The sequence below is a fragment of the Delphinus delphis genome, chromosome 18 (genome assembly GCF_949987515.2).
Source record: "Delphinus delphis chromosome 18, mDelDel1.2, whole genome shotgun sequence".
Taxonomy (NCBI): domain Eukaryota; kingdom Metazoa; phylum Chordata; class Mammalia; order Artiodactyla; family Delphinidae; genus Delphinus; species Delphinus delphis.
The window spans coordinates 11,777,987-11,804,014 of NC_082700.1; the positions used below are offsets into that span (position 1 = coordinate 11,777,987).

General features: G+C 44.4%; 1 protein-coding gene across 5 annotated transcripts in view; it reads right to left on the minus strand.

The window, feature by feature from the left end:
• The window catches only part of DCLK1 (doublecortin like kinase 1), a 325,658-nt gene that overhangs the window by 136,610 nt on the left and 163,020 nt on the right, over positions 1-26,028 (minus strand). For all 5 annotated transcript variants that reach the window (XM_059996033.1, XM_059996035.1, XM_059996031.1 and 2 more), the window contains exon 4: positions 20,665-20,764. In XM_059996033.1, the coding sequence (XP_059852016.1) occupies positions 20,665-20,764 (100 nt within the window). The remainder of the gene's footprint in view (positions 1-20,664; positions 20,765-26,028) is intronic.

Sequence of the window (26,028 nt, forward strand, 5' to 3'; positions counted from 1 at the left end):
CACCGCCAATGATCATTAAATAGAGGCCAGACTTTTACATTAATTAAAAGCCATGCTATATATATATAGATATATAGATATATATGCCAATTTTTAAATCACTGAGAGCTGTACTGGCCCCAACAAGAGATGACCTCAAGGCAAAGATTAAAGTCTTGGGGGGTAGGGCGTGACAGCAGGAAGATCTGGGTTCATATTCCAGTTCTGCTCTGTACTAACTCTGTGATCTTGGGGAGGCTGTCTTGCCTCTCTGACCCTCCACTTCCTTATTCCTATTCTTCTTGAGAAAATTAGAGATATTGTAAATAAATGAATACACACTGCCTACACAATATTCAGTCAATAAAGGACAACAGCAATTTGATGATTAGTCGTACAGGAAGCAATCATATTTCCATGCTGTATATTTTTACATGTTGCAATTGCTGGGTTACAAGGCATCAGTGTATTAGACAGAAGTCTCCCATACCCGTCCCAGAAGGGCACCAGTTCTAGGAAGAATACCCTTGAAGGAAAGAAGAGATCCAGGAGTCTACTACTGCTTCAGGTTCATGAAGGTTTCAGTGTGTCTGGGGTTCACCTTCTTCTAGAATAAGCGGCCAGGCAGTGAGCTGGAGTACGCTGTTAGCAGTACACCCCTGCCCTCTCCATTTGTGATGATGGAGTTCTGCTAAGAAACAGAACTCCAGAGGTACCAAATGCAAACTTACGCAGGATTAATAATAACAAGGAAGCGTCGATTGAGTCTTACTTTGACTTGACACTACTCTTTATGCAGTCTATTTAAGTCTTACAGTAAACCTATGAGATACAAACTATTGTTAGCCACAGCTTATAGAAGGGAAACAGAGGCACGGAGCTAGTAAGTCTCAGAGCTTGGACGGGTCGGAGCTGGGATTGAAACCAGGCAACCCCAAGCCCATGTGCTTAGCTGCTGCACTATTCTACTAGCTTCTGACCAGGGAGAAAAGCTTGTAGTATGAAGATACACACGCAAGCCTACCTGTCTGTCATAGACACTGAGTGATAGAGGGGCAATAAGCTCTCGAGACTCTGTGTCCATCTTATCCTGGTGGTACTCAGGTCATCTGGACACTAGAACAGCATCTGAGCTGCTGTCCATTCCTTTGAGGTCAAGCAGACTCAAGCAGGGAACCCCACCACAGCCAATTGGGTCCTCACGCTGCCGGTGCTTGGGCTACCTGCCACAGGACGTGCACACAATCACCACCCCACAGCCATCCCATCTGGAATACTGACTCCCAAATCTCACCTCCTGTCTCGCTCAGGGAGCTGCACCACTTTGTCTTACAGAGGAGAGCATCACCAGGGGGCCACGACACAGGGGTCCTTGTGTGGGGAGACCCTGTCCCAGACACCTATTCAATAGGGTAGCACAGCCTCACTGCATGCACCTCAGTTCAGCACATTTCTCCTTATAACCCCCCAGAAATTGAAATGCCCATCACTTGCCTGTCCAGCCATTTGCTCCACTAACAGTGCCTGGGCTGTGTTGCTACTGGTGGCCTCCTAAAGGGGACCCACAGCGATGAGAACAATGCAATCCAATGTGATCAGATCACACCCTTGGAGCAGACAGTGCCACAGCAACACAAGAAACAGCCATGAGCTCTACCTCAGGGCTGGAGTGGGGTGGTCCCAGGAGATTGCTCAGAGGTGGTGACAGCGCCCTGGCTCTCAAAGGATGACCAAGAGTCCCCCAGGTGGAGGCGGAGAGGGGAGCCGAGTGAGCTGCACGGGTGAGGGTACAGGATCCCCTGCAGAACGAGGGTCAGGTGTGTCTGGGAAGTTGGGTGCGGAGGGGAGCCTCGGGAAGGGGAAGCGAGGTGCAGAAGAGTAGTGTCGGGCACTGGGGAGTGGAAAGAGTGTATAAAATACTAACCGCTGTCTTCAACAATATCACAATAAATTCAGGAACTCTTGACACTAACACCCATGAGACAATGAGAGAAAGATAGAAAGCAGAACACATGTAGATGGGATTCTAGACCCCATTCTAGCAAAAGGAGAGGGTGCTGTGGGCCAGGATAGTCTAAGAGGGGTCTTAAGGAGGCGGGACCGCAGCCGTGTTCAAAATTATAGGCCTGTACCCAAGTCACCCACTGTTACTTAAGTGTCATAAGCAACCTGCCACCGACCGCCATCTCTTCCCAAAGTCTGCTTCTCTGCCTTTACAACGTGTCCGTGGCTGTTTCCTTTGAAAGCCCCTTGACGTCCCCTCTAGTGCAAGCCTTCTGTGTCTCCATATAAACTGCAGAGTCTGAGTCTGTAGTTTCTGATGTGAAGTAAGTAGGACGAAAATCGTCTCTTTTTTTCTTTTCTTCATTTTAAAGAATGGCTGTCCCAGGGTATCCAGCACATCACTACAAAAGCTCTGTCAGGAAAACACCACCCAAACCAAGAGTTCTTAACCTGGATCCATGGACGAGTTTTGAGGATATATAAGTTCTTGCAACTGAAGGCTCGCGCGCGCGCGCGCGTGTGTGTGTGTGTGTGTGTGTACCCACATGCATGGATGCAGGTGTATACATACCTGTGCATGAAAATGTTTATTTTTCTGGAGTAGCATCCGTACCTCTCATTAAGGTCTCATGAAGGAGCATATTCCCCAGAAGATTAAAAATCGATGATTCAGACCAGGGCTCAGCAAACTGGAGCCTGCAAGCCACACCTGGCCACAGCCTGATCTTACAAATAAAGTTTTATTAGAACACAGCCCCACTTGTGTATTTCCGTATTGTCTGTGGCTGCTTCCACGCAACAACAGTAGAGCTGAGGGGTTGCAACAAAGACCATATGGCTTGTTAAACCTAAGATATTTACCATCTGCCTCTTTATGGAAGAAGGTGCTGATCCCCCATTTAGACAATATTTTTAGAATCATGCACGACACTTGGGCAGTTGCTTGAGAATAATTTACCATCCAAATCCAAAGGTGAGCAAATAGAATCAAAGTTTCCCTGCCCTGATTAGCAAGTTCATAGACTAGTTGATGCGCTATAGCCTGGCCCTCCTGTCCCCCTTAGAGGCCTACTAGGCAGAGGAGTGGCCAAGAGCAAGACGAGCGAGAATTCTTCCAAGGGGACCCTGCCACGGGCGGCCCGGGCCAAGCTTCCTTTGCAAACTGCTAGAGAAGAGACAGTTAAGCAAGAGAATCACCATCACTCTAAATAATTCAAAGACAGAGTCCTGCTGCTGGCTACAAACCAAAAATGAGAAATTATATAATTACCCGCAGTGCATTTAAAGGACTATATAAAATATGCTAACGCTCTCACCACGTTAAGGCCAAACTGCAGAAACGATGCCATCTATCAACTGGCCTATAAGATCAGTCCAAATAAAGAGAAACATCCTAAGGGTATTTTCTAATATAATACTATCAGTGAGTCTGATAGAAAACTTTTCTTGGGCCTCAGATTAAGAAAGAATCTTACTCCGTTTTAATGTGTTTTAGGTTGCATATTTCCATTTTCAATGCATTTTTATCTTAGTTTTATTATCTTCAAGTCAAGAATCTTTTTTGTGTATTTCTGGTTGTTCTGGATAGCTCTCATCACACCGATCTATTTGCTGGCAGATCGCATTATGTATACGGACTTGAACACGTGCACTGAGTACAAAGCAATCAGACGCCATATAAATACAACCACGCGTGAACCTCAAGTCACGCAGCCTCATTCTGTTAGTGTCTTCCATGCTTGAAACCCCAAGAACGATATGCCTTACCTAAACGTGCAGTTTGTATGGGAAGCTAGGTGTGTGGAGTTAGGAGAGAGAGCTACACAGAGGCTCTTTCTTGCCCAGAGGGGGAGAAATATTTGCAAATCCAATCTTTTTTTTTTCTTTTTTTAATCTTTAAAAAATCTTTATCGGAGTATAATGGCTTCACAATACTGTGTTAGTGTCTGTTGCACAGCAAAGCGAATCAGCCATGTGCATACACATGTCCCCATATCCCCTCCCTCCTGAGCCTCCCTCCCACCCTCCCTATCCCACCCCTCTAGGTCATCGCAAAGCACGGGCCGATCTCCCTGTGCTATGCTGCTGCTTTCATGTCAGGGACCCTCGGGAGCAGCAGGGCACCATGACATGCTGGAACTTCTGAGCCTTCCTCTTTGGGTTGCCACGTGGCCCTCATACCATTTTCCAATCTGAGTGGATTAAGCACTGCTGCCTACCATGGATGGCCTCTTTCTGTGAGTTGGTGGTGGCAAAACATTTCATCATAAATTAGTATCTCCTATATTCATTCACATATTGTTCAGATAAACGTCTGTGAAACAGTTCAAAATGAAGATCTAAAACCTGTTCCACTTTAATCAAGAGATGAGGGTTTCTACGTACCTAATAATAATAGTATCAAATCGTAATATTTATCTATTACATTACAACTCTGCAACATGATTTTCACCCACATCATCTCATTTAATCCTCATGGCAACGTTTCACGACTGGCCCCACTTCTGTCTCCATCTGACCAGTGGACGCTGACTCAGAGAGGGTGAGTACTTTGTGCAGGGTCACACAGGTGACAAGGGCAGGAGCTGGTGGCGACCAGGACCCTCCTTCTCCAGGGCTGGTGCTCTTCTGAGGGGGACTTTGAGGCTGATGCGGACGCACTGCCAGACTGACTGCAAGCTCACATAACGGAACAAGCCCCAGACTGGACACCAGCAAGTCAGCTTCAAGCCTCATTCTAACACTAGCCTGCTGGTTGACTTTGGGCAGCTAACGTAATTCCCCTGGGCCTTGGCTTCCTCACATACAAAATCAAAGAACTGAGCAAGACGTTCCCGAAGTTCTTCCAACTCCAACAATTAGGAATTTTACTGAGTCAAAGTAGTCTCGTTCCCAAATGATCTGTCTGATGGGAATGTACGTGGTGTGAAATGCGAAGTACACCCAACAAGCAGATGGAAGGGATTCTGCATGCTACGTGTTGTTAGGCGATTCGTGCCACAGGTCCCTCTCATTAGTACGGTTCACGAAGAGCTGACTGTCCGAACAGTTGTTAAAACATTTCTATGACCCCTGTGCAGAAATCAAATTTCAAGATGGGAGTGTGAAATGGCAGGAGCCAGCCTGCCTCTCCTGAGTTGGGGGCTAGTCAATTTGCCTTTCTCTGTTTGCAAAGAACCAAAGTCTTTGAGAAACTCTTTTTTTCCTTCCTCTGCTTGTTTTCTCCTTATTATAAGTGGTTGGTATTGTTACTGTTACAGAATTAACATGGATCTTTTCCCAGGATCTGGACACAGCTCACGTTGTATAATTTAAAAAAAAATGTATCTGGTCTTCTTCCTGGGCTCCTGGGAGGGAATCTCTAAACCCCAAGAATTTCCCAAGTGATAGGAGTGTCCCTGTCACTCTTGCCCCTTCGAATCACACCTGAGTTTACGCTAATGAGATGACTCAAGATGGGGGCTGGTCACACCAAGAAAACCAACCATGTGATTTGAGGGTGGGGACTTTGAGTCACGTGATATCTTCCTGATCTCCCAGGAGTGCGGAAGCTACACACTGAGTTCAATCATGTGGCTGGTGACGCAACCAACCAGGTCTGCGTGATGAAACCCCAGTAAAAACTCTGTATATCAAGCTCAGTGGAGCTTCCGGGTTGGTGAACACACAAAAGTGCCGGGAAGGTTACATGTCCTGATTCCACAGGGAGAGGATGTGGAAGCTCTACCTGTGGGACCCTCCCAGACCTCACCCTATGTGCCTCTTCATTTGTCTGTTCTTGATTTATATCCTTTGTAATAAAACTGTAATCATAAGTATAGCACTTCCCTGAGTTCTGTGTGTTCCACCAAACTATTGAACCTGTGGGCAATTTAAGAACCCTTCAACTGGTAGTCAGTCGGAAGTGTGGGTGGCCTGAGGACCCCTGAATTGGCAGCTGGCATCTGAAATTAGGGTGACCTTTCTGGGGACTGTGCCCTTAACCTGTGAATTCTGTGCTAACTCCAGGTAGTAAGGTCAGAATTGCAGTGCAGTCCTGCAGCCCCCCTGCCACTACAGAGCTTGCAGGGCATCCATCAGGCACACGCCCACCCCAGGCTCTTTGCACTAACTGTCCCCTTAGGATGGAGCATCCTTCCTCTCAGATCTTCATGCCTGGCTCTGTCACCTCCTCCAAGTCTGCTCAAATGTCACCTTCCTACTGAAGTATTCTCAAACCACAGCAGATCCTTGAACAACACGGATTTGAACTGCACGGGTTCACTTATACATGGATTTTTTTCAATAAACACAGTACTTATATTTTCACTTTACAGATCTTTAAATTAACTAAGTGTGGGGAAAAGTTTGTGTCTGATTAGAGATCACAATATGCGGAATCAAAAGAACTAGAGTTTGAGTCCTGATTCTAACCAAACTGTTTCGGTGTCCTGCCTTTGGGTGAGTCAAATTTCAACTGCTTTGGTTTTGAGGCAGAGAAAGCAGTACACATATTTTCAGCCATGTAGGGGTTGGTGCCCTTGAGCCCCGTGTTGTTCAAGGTCAACTGTACATCATTTACAGTTGCGCCCCCATCCACATCCTCCCACACACCCCACACACTTCCTTCCCTTCCCTTCCTTACCTCATTCTTCTTCACAGCACTTACCTTCTGATACTCTACGCAATTCGCTTATGATTTTGCTTATTATCAATAAATACCTTCCTCTTCCAGAATATAAACTCCATGTAGGCAAAAGTTTTTCTCTCTTTAGTTCACTGCTCTATATCTACTGCTCAGAATGGGGCCTGGCATGTAGTAGATATTCCCTAAATGTTAGTAGAACCTATACCTATATGCATACACACATACATTATAAAGATCAAGATCCTTGACATAATAAATTGAATACATATTAATTGTCTCTAAACCCTCCTACACTTAGTTTATTCACCTACCCTACATTTCATATTTGGGAAACCCATTGTATATAGAAAAATTTTACATCTCGCTTGAGGAAGAAGAAACGACAGGACTCATTTTTCCGTAGGTTTTTAAAGCTAATCATAATGTAAACTAATCTTCTGACTTCGAACGGGACGCTCAGAATCATTCTGCTGAAAGGCAGTCAAGCGTGAATGAACAACAGAAAAGTTATAAAAACAAAGATTTAGCTAAGGTTGAGGGGCAAACCTACAAAAGAAGACATTTTGTATTTTCCCAAGATAATCACCTCAAAAGCTTTACCACCTCAGTTCTCAGTAGTTGGGCAGGGAGTTCTGTGGTCCTACCAGAGAAACGACTCAGCTGTCATACTGGTGGGAAGCTCCACAGGTGAACAAGAGACCGTCACTGAACCAGTGGGCCCTGGTGTAAATTAACAACTAAACTAAAGGTAGAGATTGATGTTGTCTTGGATCAAAAGGATGCCAGCTTTCCCCCTGACCGTCTGACAATGAAGGGTTTTCCTTCATGCACTCCCCTTCCCTGCACTTAGAGGTGTGGATTCATTTGGCTCCATTGCTGGCATTTCTTGACAAGGTTGCTGAGTTTTTTTGGCTTTGTTCTGATGATTTGACAAGATTCTTTTTTTTTTTTTTTGCGGTACGCGGGCCTCTCACTGCTGTGGCCTCTCCCGTTGTGGAGCACAGCCTCGTGCAGGCTCAGCAGCCATGGCTCACGGACCCAGCCGCTCCGCGGCATGTGGGATCTTCCCGGACCGGGGCACAAACCCGTGTCCCCTGCATCGGCAGGTGGACTCTCAACCACTGCGCCACCAGGGAAGCCCTTGACAAGATTCTTATGAATTTAGAGAAACCCTTCTTCAGATCTGTTTGAAGTCTCCAAGAAAAGAGGGACTCCTGATTTCACAATGACTCTGTCTATTGAAACATGAAGATAGGTCACTCACACAATCATGTTTTTGACTAAGAGCTTTATCCATTTGCTTATTTTCCAGATCCATCGAGACAGAATATCTAGCTTTAGGCAGCAAAGAATCATATAATATCAGGATCTTATTATATTTTAGTTATTCCAAACACTTACAATAGTGAAAATCTGTAAAGACAACCTATACCCACACACATATCAAATTATTAGCCAATCTTGAAACTTGATTTTAGAATTACCTTCACATCAAGTATTTTTCCACAGTAATTTTCACTTCATCTGCTTTCTGGTAAGTAGATATTTAACTTCCCAGAACTTTCTGTGGTGAAACCCCAAGAATGCTTGACCCACAGAAGGCTCTTAATACACTCTTGGTGTGGGAACTGAATTGGCAGATTTCAAACAGGAACAAAAGCCTGAGTACATATGCCCTGTGGACCCATGTTAAGAGGAGAGTCCTAACTATACCCTCCTGTACTCAGGGGTATGTGTGGGTCCAGTGCCGGGGACCAAAGAACCTGCTGTCCTTCTCTGCAGGACTGAGGCTGGCCTGCCATTGCCACCCCTGAGGAAACATATGAAGGTTACTGTAGCTTTTCATTTCTTTTTCTTTTTTTGTCTGAGAGTTTGCAGGCAGCTATGCTACTGGTGGTCTATAGCTAGAAAATCCCCTAGCAGCATAACGTAGTTGGGAAGAGCAGGGGCCTGGAAACCAGGAAGACCTTATTTCAACTCTGTCTTCTGCCATTATTTATCTGCAGGCAGAATTTGGATGTTGAAGGCCCTTAAATGGCCAGAATTAATGACTAACATTAATAAGATGTTGGCTGGCATGAATACAATTAAAGTACTGGATGGAGGTTCAAATATGCAATTAGCAAAGGAGAACGTGGCTTGACATCACGTCAGAAGCCCCAGAGAATTCAGCCACAAGATAACCATGAGCTTGCACTGTCTGACAACTATTTAAAGAAACCATCATCGCTCTTAGGCTGCATCTGAACAAGTCTGATGCCTCTATTTAGTAAGTTTATATTCTCTACACTATTTGAAGCCCCCAAGGACTACTGCTTTCAGTTCTGGATTTATTTTAAGGAGGATATGGCTGACCATGAAGTATCCAGAGAAATGTAACTAGGATGATGGCATGGTCTTAAGAGAGCATTGCCTAAGAAACCTGGAAAAAACAGCTTTGGGGAAGTATCGGGTCTCAGTCCTCAAGTATCTGAAGGGTTGACAGGTGGAGCAGATTCCTACACAGATTCAACCAACATTTCTTGGGCACTTACTATATTCAGGACACTGTGATAGGTCCTGTGTTATAGAAATTCATGACACACAGGACCAGTCTGAAGGCACTTGCGATTAAGTAAGATGAAATGCAAAGAGTCTGGGATCCCCGGTTTTCATACCAATTCTGTTCCCCACTAAGTATGTGACTTTAAGCAGTTTCTTATCTTAACTCGGCATTTTTTATTCATAGAGCAACACCACAGAGTTTTTCTGACAATTAAATGAGATAAATATTGATAAAAAGAATGAGAACTCAGTAACTGATTGGAACTGAGTAGATGGGGGAAGGCTTTACAAAAAGAGGCAACTTGTAAAGTGAACCTCAAAGGACAAGAGGGAGTTAATTCTGGGTGATACGGGAGAAAAGGAAGACAAGCATTCCAGGTGGATGGGCCAGTATGAGCAAAGGCAGAGATGCTGAAAATAAACAATTCTTTGGGGAGACCAGAAAGTAATACTGTGGCTGGAGTACAGAGGAAGAGTAAAGTGATGGTAACAGCTGGAAAGATACAACACAGCTGACTTATGAAGGCCCTAGAACGCCATGCCAAGGGGACCTGGGCGGTGGAGTGTCAGTCAAGTGAATTTAGGAGGGTCAATCTGTGTTCAAACATGGCTGGAGCCAGGAAAGCAAGTTAAAGAATCTTTATAAGTCTAAGCAAGAGATTACGAGGAACTGACCCAAGATAATGGCAATGACACTGGAAATCAGGGGGGCAAACTGCTGGATGGGAGGAGTGAAGGTGAGGGGAAAGTAAAAGCCTTGACTTGACTCACAGCCTTGTTAAGGAGAATACCGATGCCATTAACTAGCACAGGAAACCCAGAAGGAGAATAAAGGTGACCAAGAAACTGATGAGTTCAGCTGTGGGCTGTGTTGAATTTCAGGTGGCTGTGGAATAATCGTAAGGATGTTCATGATAGTTGGAAATCTGGTTCGGGAGCTCATGAGAGGAGTTGGGGTTAGAGATGTGGACTTGAGAGGAGGTACACTTAAGGAGTGTGTTGTCAAACATAAACAAACTTGGATCTGAACTCTAGTTAGTGTGAAAGGCTAAATACACCAAATCTCCTTTAACTCTTCTGTCAAGAGTTAAAACTTGGGACTTCCCTGGTGGTCCAGTGGGTAAGACTCTGCATTCCCAATGCTGGGGGCCTGGGTTCAATCCCTGGTCGGGGAACTAGATCCCGCATGCATGCAGAAAGTAAGAAGTCCGCGTGCCACGACTAAGATCCAGCGCAGCCAAAATAAATAAATAAACACATGTTAAAAAAAAAAAAAAAACAGGGGCTTCCCTGGTGGCGCAGTGGTTGAGAGTCCACCTGCCGATGAAGGGACACAGGTTCATGCCCCAATCCGGGAAGATCCCACATGCCGCGGAGCGGCTGGGCCCGTGAGCCATGGCCGCTGAGCCTGCGCATCCGGAGCCTGTGCTCCGCAACGGGAGAGGCCACAACAGTGAGAGGCCCGCGTACCGCCAAAAAAAAAAAAGAGGTAAAACTTGGGTTTTAACTCTTGACAAAAGAGTAAAGGAGATTTGGTGAACTTAGCCTTTCACACTAACAAGCTGTGTGGCCTTGGACAAATTATTTATCACCAGAGGCTTAATTTCCTTAATTGTAAAATTGGGAAAATTATACATACTTCAAAGGCTTTGCTTATTGCATACCATCTGGTTGTCATTTGTCACTGTCACTGTTTACCATAACCATCATTGCTGAAACCATTAAGGTAGATGAACTTGGCTAGGAATAGAGAGTAATTAAGTAGAAGAAAAAGAGTTGAGGAATGAATCTTAGGGGACAATTATTAAGGGATATATGGCAGAAGAACAGACTTGAAAGAAGCTCAGGAATAGTCATGGAGGTGGGCAGAAGACCAGGACAGACCATGAAGGACAAGGGGGGAATCATAGAAGATATCAAATCCTTCAAAAAAAATAGGGGAGGGAAAAAAAATGGATAACATGGGATTTAGTGATGTGAAGGTTACCCTTGTTTAGTGAACTACTACGTAAGCGGAGTGGAGGCAGTTACGAATGTAACAGGATTCAGAATGGGATTTTCATCCAGATTCCAAAGGGATGTGTATCAGATACCAAAGTGAGCTGTGAGCTGGATCAGCTTCTGGAAATGTCAAAGTAGATGTAAGCAAACAATGACAGGCCTTAGTCTTCTTACCCACTTTCAAAGGTATAAAAGGCTTAAGTTATTAGAGAGAAAGGGAATTTGTGAGATGGATTTCTTTAGAGAGAGCTGTGCTGTGAATACCCTAATTCCAAAAGAGGGGAGCTGCTTCCCTTCACCTCAGCTGGGGCTTCCCTGGGAGGACTGAAGAGCTTGGTCAGCGGCATCTGTGGATGGAGGGAAACAGCAGACTGGTGTTTGAGTGTCTGGCTTTCCCCCGAGAACTTCTGACAGAAGAGTAAAGGAGATTTGGTTGCAATGAATGGCTTATTGTTGGGGCAAAAGACATACGAGTGTTGCAATGGATCTGAGGGAGTGGGCTGGCATGAAGATAATTGAAATTCTTCCCTAGAGGCTCATCTGAGGCCAACAGGGAGAGCTTTGGAAAACAGGGACTGAGGGAGAAATATCCAAAGCTGGAAGAAACTGAACTGACCACATCAAAGAAGAGTTGAATGTTCCCAGTGAGTGTCCCTGAAGAACCCATGAAAACACCCATAAGAGAAGTTGGCTTCGTACAGCATCTGCTGGCCCCATCACGGCACAGCACAGTCATGTAGGAGCCTCCACCCCTTTCTCATCACGCTGCTCCTCTGCCCCCTTCCCTACTCCAACCCTGGAAGGAGCAATAACAACACGGGGGAGGAGAGTAAAGAGAAAGAAGGTTAGCAACCCCGATTTTTTTCCTTCAGAGAAAGAACTCCCTACATTGGGCCCCAGACAGGTAAGGACAAAGAACTCCAATGTGGAGTGACTACTGTGTGGGACTAGATATTTCCACTTCTGCGTTGAGATGGTGACTTGTAGCTAGGAGAGTCCATAACACTTTTTACTATCTTAGGAGGAAGCAGAAAAGTCTTGAGAGATCTGCCCAAGTGTCATTCAGTGGCAAGAGAAGAACTTTCACCACCATATAAATTTAAAAGATAGTGGAGGACAATTTTGTAAATGAAAGAATGAAAACATGATTCTTGTGTTTTCAGTGTACCATTTACCCAAAGGTGTAAAAAGTGAGTCAGGATGAGTTGATGGAGGCTTCAAGGACAGTGATACTTTTTAAGCAGTTTGGCAGAGACAGAAAGAGTGCTGTGATTTGATGAGATGATGGACAGCTCTTTTAGGATGGGGGAAATTTAGGCATGGCCATGAGTTGAGGAGAAAGAGACTGAAAAGCCAGGGTAAAACAACAAATCTTCAAGAACAACAGGAAGGAAATGTTGATAAGGCAAAGTCATCAATAAGAGAAAAGACAAAGTCAAGAACACTATCATCCCCATTAGAAAGGAAGACTCTTCTTCCTTTGAAAGATGGGAGAAGGAGAGGAGAAGATGAGTGAAGAGTTAGGGACATTTTGGTCTGGAAGGAAAGGAAAATAAAATAGTTTACTGCGAATGACTTTGAACATCCTGATGGTCTAGAAGGAAAGCTCATCTTCTAAGAATGAAGGCAGTGGGTGGTTTTTATTGCTCTGGAGTGGGTGGTTTTTACTGCTCTGGAGGACAAAATTAAGACCACTGTTGCACAAGCTACAGTGAGATTTATTTGGGCTCAATATAACACAGAACTTATTAAAAATCAGCACTACTGGACCGTGGAACTGGCCTTCTTATAAAGGTGTAAGTTGCCGGAACAGAGGGTTCTAGCTGGAGGTGGATGAACAAGTGTAAGGAGGGAGGGCGAACTCACAGGGCTCCAGGACTCTTAATGTACAGGATTTATTCTCAGTGTTATATTTTGTAGGTTTTCCCACGTGAACAAGTCAGGTATCACTGTTACTGAATACAATAAAGAGAAGTCCATGAGGACTGGAAGAGAAAGTATAAATAAAAGACTGCATATGTTTGTTATACAATGTCTTGCTTTCCTAAGGAGAAAATTATCTATTTGTAGCAAAGGAACTAGCTTGTACTTGAGTTAGAGTCTGTCTCCAAAGTATAATATGTCTCTATATGTCTCCAAAGTATCTATATGTCTCCACAGCTTGGCAGTGGGTTAAATTAGAAAACATCACTATGTTCCAGGAGACTTTATATTTATGCATGAGCTAAAATGTAGCCATGGTGGAGGAAGTCTCCAGAACCCCTTTAGTTTTTCCACAGCTAAGAGGCAAATGGGAACTTGCTGACAAGAGTAAAGCACATTAGCCAATGGGCTCTCTGTTTGGAACTCATAAAAAACACACTAGATTTTTCTATTCGAAAATGAAATGTCACAGAAACTTGGCAATTATTCAACAAGACAGTTATAATTTTTTTTTAAATAAGAACTTTAAATTCCTAATGTCAACATCTACTGAACCAATAAAGTATTCCAGCATCAGGTGTCAGCATCTCAAAGAAATCTGCCCATAGATTCGATTTAAAGTAGCCACACTGTGCAATTAAAATTCAAATCTATAAAGAACTGTCAGTCTGTTGTGACCCATCAGATATTTCACCGCACTATTTCTCCGAAGAGATAAAATACACAAGAACAACAAGCAACAATTAATATTCTGAGTCAAAGTTCAGCATCTAAGATCCTTTGACATTTTTAGACATAAGCAATATTAAAAGTCATATGAGGGGGCTTCCCTGGTGGCGCAGTGGTTGAGGGTCCGCCTGCCAAGGCAGTGAGAGGCCCGCGTACCGCAAAAGAAAAAGTCATATGAAGGTCCTATTTCACGGAAGTGTTACTGTCTACAATTACTGGTGCCTAGAGCACTGCCTGCCACATAGTAAGTTAGTTTAGCTTACTGAATAAATGAATGGATACATGAAAAAATGAATGAATTTTCTTTTTTTTTTTTTTTGCGGTACGCGGGCCTCTTACTGTTGCGGCCTCTCCCGTTGCGGAGCACAGGCTCTGGATGCGCAGGCTCAGCGGCCATGGCTCACGGGCCCAGCCGCTCCGTGGCATGTGGGATCTTCCCGGACCGGGGCACGAACCCGTGTCCCCTGCATCGGCAGGCGGACTCTCAACCACTGCGCCACCAGGGAAGCCCAAGAATGAATGAATTTTGTTAGCAGTAGCTCAAAAGCCACTTTGTGAGGAGGTCTCGTCAATCCAGGCACTGAGCATCTTCCCGGTGTTCCCAACGACCTTGGGGTTTCTCAGCATCACCAGCCCCAGGACAGAGCAGCCGGGCCATTAAAATTCCTTTGACCCAAATCAATGTGGACCTAAGGCCTGAGACTCCTAAACATTGTCAGTTTCAGAAGTCTGACTGGTTCTAAATGTGGTTTGGTTTAACCTTCCAGAGATTCCCTCCAGAAAAGAGTGGATGTCTTCAAAGGTCTCTTAATTTCCCCTTACCTCCATCACAGGAATAAAAGTTGAGAGTGGGAAAAAGCAACAGAAAATCACTTTTCTTGTTCTAAAGAGCACCAAAAGCAAATCCTGGTGACATCTGCCTCCAATTAAGCCCAACCAATGCATCGACGTGGCTGAGTCCAGCTGCAGTCCACCAGGAGGTATATTTCAGCTGAGGTGTCACTCACTAACATTATTCACTAAGTAATAAGGAACACAGTTTTGAACGTGCTTTGACATTTATTATCTCATTTGAGGTCCATTACAACCCAGGGGAAGAAAAAAAGGTGTTTTACAGAATAGGAAGCAGGCTTGGAGATGTAGAGACCACACAGCAAGTAGGACACGGAGCTTGGACTAGACCTTTGTCTTCTAATCCAGGGGTCCCCAACCGCCGGGCCATGGACCGGTAGCAGTCCGCGGCCTGCTAGGAACTGGGTCGCACAGCAGGAGGTGAGCGGCATGCAAGCAATGGAAGCTCCATCTGCCGCTCCCCACTGCTCCCCACCGCTCCCCACCTCTCTTCACTGCTCCCCATCTCTCCCCACCGCTCCCCACCTCTTCCCACCGCTCCCCACCGCTCTCCACTGCTCCCCATGGCTCCCCACCGCTCCCCACCGCTCACATTACCACCTGAACCATCCCCCCCACCCCCTGTCCGTGGAAAAATTTTCTTCCACGAAACCAGTCCCTGGGGCCAAAAAGGTTGGGGACCGCTGTTCTAACCCTGTCCCAATACCGTTTCTACTACACTAGGTTCTAACCCTATCTTCCTATCACCCAGAGTTGGGGAAAGCAATCAGTGGTGCAGGGCACTTCTGCTTCATCTCATTCAGGACATGAGCCCTTGGAAAGTGGGCAGGATGAAATATTTCTAGAAACATTTATCAAGTGGATTCTGGGTACCTGACACCATGGGGGTCCATAAGAGAGGAAATATCCCTTCTAGAATCACATACCCCAAAAGAACACTATACTCCAGGTGGGTCTTCCTATTGCAGGAAAAAGCTGGACTGGCATTCCCCAGAGACAGGACCTGGTGTGTGTGTGGACACACACACTCAGTCTCCCCAAAGTCTTAGTGCAGTTTGAAACTTTCATAACTTCAAAAGTATAAACGCTACACACGTAACAACAAACATCACGTGGAAGCTTAGTTATTCACCTTTCTTCTGTACTTTTATGCTAGACTTACTATACTTCTATACTAATTCTTGTGAAATTTGAGTAACACTTTTAATTTTTGTTTCAGTCAACATTTGCGATCTTCAATCAGAGGGGCTCTATGGTTTAATAATACGTGATATGCCTACAACAATACAGTAAATGAGCCATATCTCATTAAGAAGCCTGCAGTCCACTAAAAGCAATCTTCACATGTGCCCCTGTTGAAATACACGGCTCCTAACCAAGCTTGTAGCACTGGCTTGTTTTTAAATTAAAAAAAAAAAAAATCCCCAAAGCTCTACTTCCTGTCTATGCCAATTCAACTTTATCTTCCTAGATACAACCCATCCTGTTAAAATTCTGTGGATCCTCACCTGTCTTCTACCATATTAGTTCCCCTCCCAGATGATTTCACCCACACACCATCAACCTTCTCAAATGGGCATCTCTAACGATGCTAAACTATACAGAATCCAAGGAAGAACCTTGGGGTGTGACTCTCAGCCGACGAACAGCCCCTCCCTTCAGGGACCTTCTGGGGCCAATTCTAACAGAGATCTCTCCCAGCATATTCCACCTATAAATCAGTATTGACACTTTCTGGACGAGGCCGTTCAAGCAATTAAAAACACAACCACCTCTATCCTTCAGACCGTACATTTTCATCTTAGTCAAAGGGATTTCAAGAGGGGCTCTGTCAAGTCCATTGCTGAAATTCTCAGCCCATCCCTCTGGTCCCCCTGGTGAGTGATCCTACCTATGAAAGGTAAGGGGAGAGGCAGCCTTATCACAGCTCTGTTGTTTATGTATTCTAATTATGATAAAGCTATAACTGTGCAAATCGAAAGACAGGACAAAACAAACAAGGGAAGATGAGTTTACCTGTAACTCAAGTTCAAATAAAATCTGGACAACTCCAAACAATACTTGTCTCCCCCCAAAAAAGATATGTCAGAGACCTAACCCTGGTACCTGTGAATGTGACCTTATTCGAAATAGAATCTCTGCAGATGTAATCGTGTTAAGGTGAGGTCATACTGGATTAGGGTGAACCCTAATCCAATAACTGGTGTCCTGATAAGAAGAGGGACATTTGGACACACAGAGAAGCCCAAGTGAGGATGGAGGCAGAGGCGGGAGTGATGCTACAACAAGCCAGGGATACCAAGGATTAATGGCAACCATCCACAACTAGGAAGAGCACAGAAGGATTCTTCCCTAGAACCTTGGGGAGGAGCACAGCCCTTCCAATACTTTGATCTTGAACTTTTGGCCTCCAGAACTGTTAGAGAATCAATTTTTGTTGTTTTAAGCCACTGTGGTTCTTTGTTACAGCAGCCCTAGAAAGCAAATACAACACCTAAGCAAAAATATGTTAAGTTTGAAGTCATGGTTATTAACACTGGAATCAAGGACACTTGGGAATTGGTAAACAGAGAGGATGAACAGAAAGGACAAATACCATATGATATCACTTATATGTGGAATCTAAAATATGACACAAATGAACTGATCTACGAAACGGAAACAGACTCACAGACATAGAGAACAGACTTGTGGTTGCCAAGGGGAAGGAGGGGGCGGGGGAGGGATGGAGTGGGAGTATGGGATCAGCAGATGCAAGCTAGTATATAGAGAACAGATAAACACCAAGGTCCTACTGCATAGCACAGGGAACTATATTTAATATCCTGTGATAAACCATAATGAAAAAGAATATAAAAAAGAATGTATACACACACACACACATATATATATATAACTGAATCACTTTGCTGTACAGCAGAAATTAATACAACATTGTAAATCAACTATACTTCAATAAAAAAATTAAATTAAAATTTACAAAAAAGGACGGGTGAGGTTTAGATACCTGAGCAGGTGTCAGGCCTGGCAGGGGTGAAGTAAGTTGGTGAGGAAACTGGTCAGGTGAGTTTGAGGGTGTTGGATTTGAGGCTGGGGGGTGAACAGAAGGTGGCAGCCTGTGACAGGCTCCTCACCAAGGAGGTACTTATCCCTCCCAGGTAAGAGGTAGGCATTTCTCAACAAAATCCGCTCACTTTTTAATGGCAGCAAATCATAAATTCATCATTTTATCATCAATATACAAGCAAAACCATGTGAAGCTTCCTGTCTCCAATCTGGCATCTCCCTTGACTATGTTTCATCATTTCTAAATTAGACCACAAGCCACACAGGGGAAGGATCTGTTGGCCTGTCTTGTCTCTACATATAGTGCTGCACCCACCATGGTAGAAGGCGCTAAGAATCCAGTGATTGATGACGATTTTGCTAAAATGGTTACATTCGGAGCTGGAAGAAGGAAGGCATTTTTTTCTTTCCATGTGAAAACAGGGGAGGCAGGAGGCTCCCTTGCAGTTTCTCATATGGATCTGGCTCTACTGTAGCCCCATGAAATAAATGTCTGTCATGGCAGAATGCCTCACTGCAAAGACCTTAAGAGCCATGTCCAGAAGCTTTCCCAGCAGTAATTAGGGGGATGTATTATTGCTAATCCTGAACACACTGGGAGCTGGGTTAATTTTGAGAGACAAAATAAAAGTGCTGCCCTGTGGCAAAGGACCACTTCTTGGCGCCATTAAATCAAGCACAGCCCTGCGCTAGTCTTAATTCAGTAGACTCCTGGGCCCCCTGCTGACGCTCCTTCTAGGAAGCTACTATGGAAGAGGCCAAATGAAGCCTCAACGTGCAAATACCATTTAGCAAGCACAAATAAGCTGGGCTAAATCATGCTCAGAGCACGTAAGAAAAGATTCAAATGTTAATACATTAGCACCAGAACATGCCGTACAAGCAACAGGGAAATTGCAGTTGTCAACGTGTGAATTTAGTCTCAGGGTAGGTTCATCCAAGGAAGTAAAAATCTCAATTTAGACTTCTTTCTACCCCCTCCCCCAATCCACGTGTTCCTCTGAGGATGGGGGAGGACACTGTTACTCAGCAAATATATTTCACACCAAGAAATGCTTAGGGTATATTCATCTCAGGAAAGGATGTGAAGTTCTCACTTTCTCACTAAAATAGTTTGAAGTGGTCCTTCAAATGGCCAAGCCATATGTGATGGTCAATATCCCTTGACGCGTGTGTGTGCGTGCACACGTGTGCATGTGTGTGTATATATATATATATGCATTCCTATTAATAAGAAAGGTTTCTAAAGGGAGAGTACAGGGATTTTTCTGTTGTACTTTTCAGAAAGCCTGCCTGCCCACCATCGCAGATGAACACGAGTAGGCTGCAGCGTTCTGAGTTGAGAGCACACTGTCAAGAGGGAAAGCCCAGCACAAGGCCACACCAAGCAAGGCAGGGTCGGGGAGAAGCCCCAAGTCTACCTGGGGGCTGGGTAGAGATGGAGGGCTAGGGAACCCCAGGCCAACTCTGCTGATTTGAAACTGAGCTGTATTCCTGTTCGAGTCTGACAGGCTGCTTTCCGTATCAAAGCAACAAATGAAACTCTCATTTCAGAACGCATCTGGTCTCTCAGACCATTCTATCAGAAACAGCTATTTTCTTTAAATCGAAAGTCAAGGCAGTTTATTTTTCTCAAAACTGTGCTGCCGGCTCTTCTGCCTGACTCCTAACATTCAGTTGTTTTGCACAATGGCAAAGCTGCCTCATCCTGAAGAAGGCCCTCCCAGGGGACATTATATGTGTGACAGGTGTACATAAATCTGTGCCCCCAAGGACAGTCTATCAGAGATAAAGATGGAAGGTATTTAGAGGGAAAGAGACACCAAACCACTCTTCCAGTTAAGCCCTTTCAACCAAAATGACTTAAATCTCTTCAAGGGATATATCTATATAAACTTTTATTGGGCATTTAAAGTTTTTATGGTAAAGGGACAATCTCTCTTATTCTCATCCCTCCCTATATACCCTAAGTCACATTAAAATGACGAAATAATTGTAGTGTGTTTAAATACATGTAACTCTACATGATACGTAGATACTCTACGTGAATGTACATCAGCTGTATTGGAGCTCCAGTATTTCCCAGCCACTCACTCAAAAACTCACCGATTTACCTGCATTCACCTAAGCAAGAAATTCACTATCACGTCAAAAAGTATTTCCAACTAGCAACAGTTTGAATTGTCAATAAATATGTACTATGTCCCTAATTAAACCAGAAGTAATATGATCAGGGAAAGGTCTCTGTTCAGGGCAACAATCTTCCCTGTGATGCTGTTAAGATTCTGAGATGATTTATGGTATCAGAAAACATCATCCTTGAAGTTACAACCTTTCACATTCATATGCTAAGATGCACCTTTTCCTCTTTATCAACTGTTCCTCCTCTAACAAATGTAAAAAGAAAATCACATTCCATTTTCAATGGAAGGGAGCTTCCCTCCTCTCTTTTGATCCTTCATAGATTCTAATGACATACAAACTCTGAAGCATTTAAAGGAAAAGGACACGAAACCATCTTTCTCAGTTAGGACCTAAAGGATAAAGGAGGCCGTGTGAAAGCTGAGTCTAGACACATACTCAACAATTTTATGTTACATATCTTTCAACTACGCACTTTGACAAAAATATATAATTAAAAATGTAGAAATCGGCACCATGATTTTTCTATAGAACATCAATTTAGTTATGAAATGGTTATAAATTAGCCACTGGTAATTTACCCTTTAAATGATTTAACCTTCCCAATGATCATTTCATCTGTTTTCTATATTAAAAAAAAATCAAAGAAATTCAAGATATGGAAAAGCCATGTTGGTTGAGGATCTGAAACTGATTTGGTAGCTTTTGAGTTGACATAATCTTGGCCTGGTGCAGCTCATTTTGGAAAGCTGCCTCAAATTTCCCCTGGTTTTGAACTTTTTTTTTTTTTTCCTTACCACTTTCATCTAGCAAGAAATCATCCTGGTAACGGAACTTCTCCGGTCCACATGCAATAAAAATGTCATCGTCACCAAAGAAGTCCTGAAGGCACATCACCTACAAGAGAAAAGCATGGCACTCAGCAAGGGGTCAGCAGAACAGCAATTACAACAGTGCATCCCTGCAAGTGGACATCTGCATAAAGCCACTTCCCATCTAATGGAATCAACAGGGCAGCTTCTCCAGAGGAATTTCAAAAGAAGGTTGCAAGCATCTGTTACTAGTAAGAAACTTGTTCCGTTTCAGTGGTGCAGGAAGACGGGATAAGGAAAACAGAACCGGTAACTGTCACATTTATTACTTGATATATCAATAGGATATGAGGTAAGAACCCTTTATTTTCATAACAGAGAGGATGCAGCAACATGTGGAAAAGGGGCGCTCCTTCACGCTTCCGAACGTAACAGTCCCTGATAGCAATAAAAGTCAGCATCTGATTTTAGCAACAAATACATTTTCTAGTAACTGATGCCACAGTTGCCATACACACGATGATCATTGGGGTAACAAACGGAGAAGAATAGTTATATCCTAACAAGAATATAACAATCTCCTTGAGACCCATTCTACCTCCAGCTAAAACAAAAATGGTACCCTTCATGCAAGGAATAATAGAATACAGTAATAATAAATACATAAATAATAGAAAAAGTCATTTCTGAGATTTAGATACGGAGGGACTGTATGCCCTGAACTCAAGCTGAGCTAAACTTTAACACTCCATTGGGCTCCCCAGCTTGTAGTCACCCAAAGGGAAAGTTTTTTAACAACTTTTTTATATTTATTCAATTTCTTCTCCAATACGAACTTTGAGAGCTAAATGCCGCTTTCCAAGTAAATGTGGTCCAGATGAATAATTTCAAGCTTATTGCTCTCTGTCTGTGGATATGTGGACGTGCGGTGTAATACTTTTTTTGTTCACAGTATGTATAATGCCAGCAGAAGGCGCCGGAAACACTGCTGATTTCTATCTATTTTCAATTTTCTTTGACTGCTTGGAGCAGATTGTAAAGCGGTCAACTGAAGGCACCGTTCAGAGCTGCATGAAATAGACTTTCTTATTTATCTATTGCACTTTCCCTCGGATATTTAAGGACCAGAGACAAGCTTCCCTGTGTCTGATATGTGAGATATTTTGGGTCTGTGTTTCGTACGAGCCCCTCCCTTATCTGTTGGTAGCTTCATCCACAGAGCACCTGTGGGGTTCTGTTCCTTGTCAGTTCCTGGAGCATGACCCTGACAAGTCAAAGATGCTGTAGGACTTCCAGAAATAAGTTGGGAGAACACTTTAGAGCCCCAAACGCAATGCTGTGCAGGCTTTACATAGTTTTTCTTAAATAATCTCTCATTTCCAAATAATCGCTTGGTTGAGGTTTTAAGAATGATATTTCTCTAACAGTTTGATGGTAAGCATTAAGTATGAGTGAGGGACATTCATGGTTGTCAGTACTTATTCTGTCTGCAAAAGCTTTGAAAACACAGGTGACTTAAGGGGGACCTTGAAATCATCGAGGAAGACGGACCCAAGGTCTTAAGACTCGTGTCAGAAGCTCTGTCTACTTGGGTTAAAAACAGGCTCTTTGAATTCAGAACCCACTCTCCGTTTCACTCCTCTCTGTCAGATTCCAACCACGACCTTGTTCATTTTTACCTTTATGACGCAGCACTCCTCACCCCAGCTTTCTTTATCAGCATGGGTATCATCCCAACCAACCCTACATAGGCCGTTGTCATTTTACGTGCAGAAGTCCATACTGTGCCGACTGTATGTCCTTTAGCATACAGCACACATGCATACAAAAATGAGTAAGAATGGGAAACCGTGTCTTTTTCAGGCAAAGTGTGAATTAACCCTAAAAAAGCAGTATTTCCTAAAGTGAGAATGATTAATAGCATTTGTGCCCCAAATGGTCCCATAGCCAAAGAGATTTGGGGAATATTTAACCAGTAGAAACAGGTTTCTTTATTTCTGGTCTTCTCAAAACCCTTAGTGTGCTAATGTACACTGCAACTCCAAAGAGGAGATGATAGAAGAATATAGTGTTTCCCAGACTCATGTGATTCTGGAACTCTTCTCACCCGCATTGGTATGGACTCCTGTCTGACAGGGTCCCTTTGGTACCGTGCTGACGGCCATAAGTGAAAAGAACACACAAAGGAAATAAGAGTTACTTACCCTACTCCTGAGCTACCATATTTCTCTAGCTGATAAATATTTATTGGCTAATTTTTAAATCATTCAAACATTTATGCCGGGCCTACTCTGTGCCAGGCTTTGCGCCAAACTTTATGATGACAAAGCTCTGATGGATGAAAAGTACTGTTTTCCAAAAGAAACTGTCCTTTCTTTCCTCACAGTCCCATCATTTGCATTTTAGAGCATGAGATGGCCAACGAGAAGACATTCACCTACTGGTGCCTATCTTATGCCACTGCTAAGCAGACAAATAACTATCAAAACTATAGTGTGTTATGAACAGGTTGCCAGCCAACTCCCATCCATCATAATCCCATGACCAGCCTCCCAGAAGACTCAGAGAACGGAACAGACAATGCAGCCTGGACAGTTTAGGTATAATTCTGTTGGCAAGTGGGAACTGAAAAAGGATGAACTTTTGATGTTGTTTCCAACTCCAGGATTCCAAGAACGTAAAAGGAACGCAGTGATGATTAAGGAAAACTAACTGTCATCGCTCAGCACAAAAAAAGGGAAAAGTCCTTTCAATGCCAAGCAACATGTATTCATTTACGTCTCAATTTTCAGTGACTAAAATCAAGAATTTGTTCAACTGTCAGAAACTGTGATGTTTTCTGTGCTTTCTGCTCTGGCACCACTTAGCCATTTCCCTGCTCACAACCTCCCACCAGAGAAGGTGGGTACGGTCAGTAGATCAAATTCAAATTTATAAAACTGCTCCCTGTTAGAAGCCTTGGTAAAACAGTTGATAGCAGAGGCTTAAACACAAGGTTACAATAAATATGGATTCAGGATAATCTATGCCCTTCAATTATCCGTGCTCTCACTCTTTATCACTGATATTGAGGTAGCTGTAAATGTATTCCATCTAACAATAAAGAATAACAGAGTAAGATTTATAACCCTTTTCTCTAGGCCAATATACTTTGAGAACTTTCCTTTAGGCATTACTGTACATTCTGATATCAAAAGATTAGAAAAGATAGACAAATGTAAAAGCAATGTTGTGCGTAATGATCTGATTTTATATATTTACACATTGTTATTCCTTTTTAAGTTTGAGGTTCTCAAAAGTCAGGGTGGTAACCAGCTTTGAGAAATAAGTTCCACTTATGGATTAAAAAAAAACATGCTCCTTGCTACAACAAGGTAGTGAGAGTTGACCTATTCTTTCATGAACTCTCTGGTTGGTAGGTATCAGATGTTGGAATCATCCATCAATATTAGATCCAGGGAAGATGCAAAGGCAGAGATAAGAAGTTTGAGAAAAGAAAGTCCAACCTGTTCCTGTTTAACCATCATTCTCTTGCCCCCAGAAGAGTTGGTATTGTCAGCATACACCCACCTCCACTGTCTCCATGGCCACAGATGCTGCCTCTGTACCGTCTCCCAAGCCCAGGCCTTTCCTGCCCCTCCTCTTCACCCCCATCACCACATCAGTCCAGAGCTTAGCCTCTCACCTGTGGACCTTAGCATTTCCCTCTCATGGTTTTTCTCACTCCCATCTCCTTTCTCTCCCACCGGTCCTATTTAATTCTCCTAAGCTCCTTCTCCTCAGAAAACTTTCACCATCTCCCTCCATGGCTCAGAAAAGCATCAATGGTTTATCATCGAATTAAAGTTCATCTTTGAGCTTGGCGTTCCAGACTCCTCAAAATCTGGTTCCAACCTATCTTTCAAGTCTATGGTAGGTTTACCCATGGCATGGTGCCTGATACTCAATAAGCATTGGATGGGTGGATGGGTGGGTGGATGGATGGATGGGTGGGTGGGTGGGTGGGTGGATCGGTGGATGGGTGGGTGGGTGGGTGGGTGGGTGGATGGGTGGGTGGGTGGATGGGTGGGTGGGTGGGTGGATGGATGGGTGGGTGGGTGGATGGGTGGGTGGGTGGATGGATGGGTGGGTGGGTGGATGGGTGGGTGGGTGGGTGGATCGGTGGATGGGTGGGTGGGTGGGTGGGTGGATGGGTGGGTGGGTGGATGGGTGGATGGGTGGGTGGGTGGGTGGATGGATGGATGGATGGATGGATGGGTGGGTGGGTGGGTGGATGGGTGGATGGGTGGCTGGGTGGCTGGGTGGATGGGTGGGTGGATGGGTGGCTGGGTGGATGGGTGGCTGGGTGGATGGGTGGGTGGATGGATGGGTGGGTGGATGGGTGGGTGGATGGATGGGTGGGTGGGTGGGTGGGTGGATGGATGGATGGATGGATGGATGGATGGGTGGATGGATGGATGGATGGATGGGTGGATGGATGGATGGATGGATGGATGGGTGGATGGGTGGATGGGTGGGTGGGTGGATGGGTGGGTGGGTGGGTGGGTGGATGGGTGGGTGGGTGGGTGGGTGGGTGGGTGGATGGGTGGGTGGGTGAGTGGGTGGATGGGTGGGTGGGTGAGTGGGTGGATGGGTGGGTGGGTGGATGGGTGGGTGGGTGGATGGGTGGATGGATGGATGGATGGATGGGTGGAGAGATAAACCTAAGTACTATGCTCCAACCTGAAACATGTTCCAGTTGATCTGCTTTACTGATTCTCCTTGGAAAAGCGCTTTTTCTTTCCTATGCGTGTGTGGCTTTGGTATGATATTTTTTTTTCCCATTAGGTATCCCCTCCTATTAACTCTTTACCTATTCAAATCCCTCCTATGAGTCAAAGCTCAGTTGAAGATCCAAGCCTTACCTTCTCTATCCACTCCAATCCAAAGTGCCTCGCCCCTGCTCTGAACACCTAATCTTCACTCAATAAATGTTCATTGGGCACCTATTATTTGCCAGCCACCCTGCTAGGCCTTGAGAATACGACTGCCCTCATCCTTCCCCTATTCATTTCCAGCACATATGTGCACAGACGGACACTCCTAACACACTGTGGTGAATTAGTAATTCAGCAGAGAGTAACCTGCAATACCTTCCAGTGGTTTGTCATGGGTCTGGAGGCAGGCGGCTGGGGTGCAGCTCGTGCTCTGCCATTACCACTGACTTGAGCAAATCAGGAAACCCTGCTTCTAAAGATCCTAAACCTTGGGCAGAGGCAGTGCCTCCCTGAGTGCGATTCTGTGTCACAATGGGAACATCTGCTCTGGCACCATTTCCCAAGAGCACAGCCCTGTCGTCAAAGCCCGGGT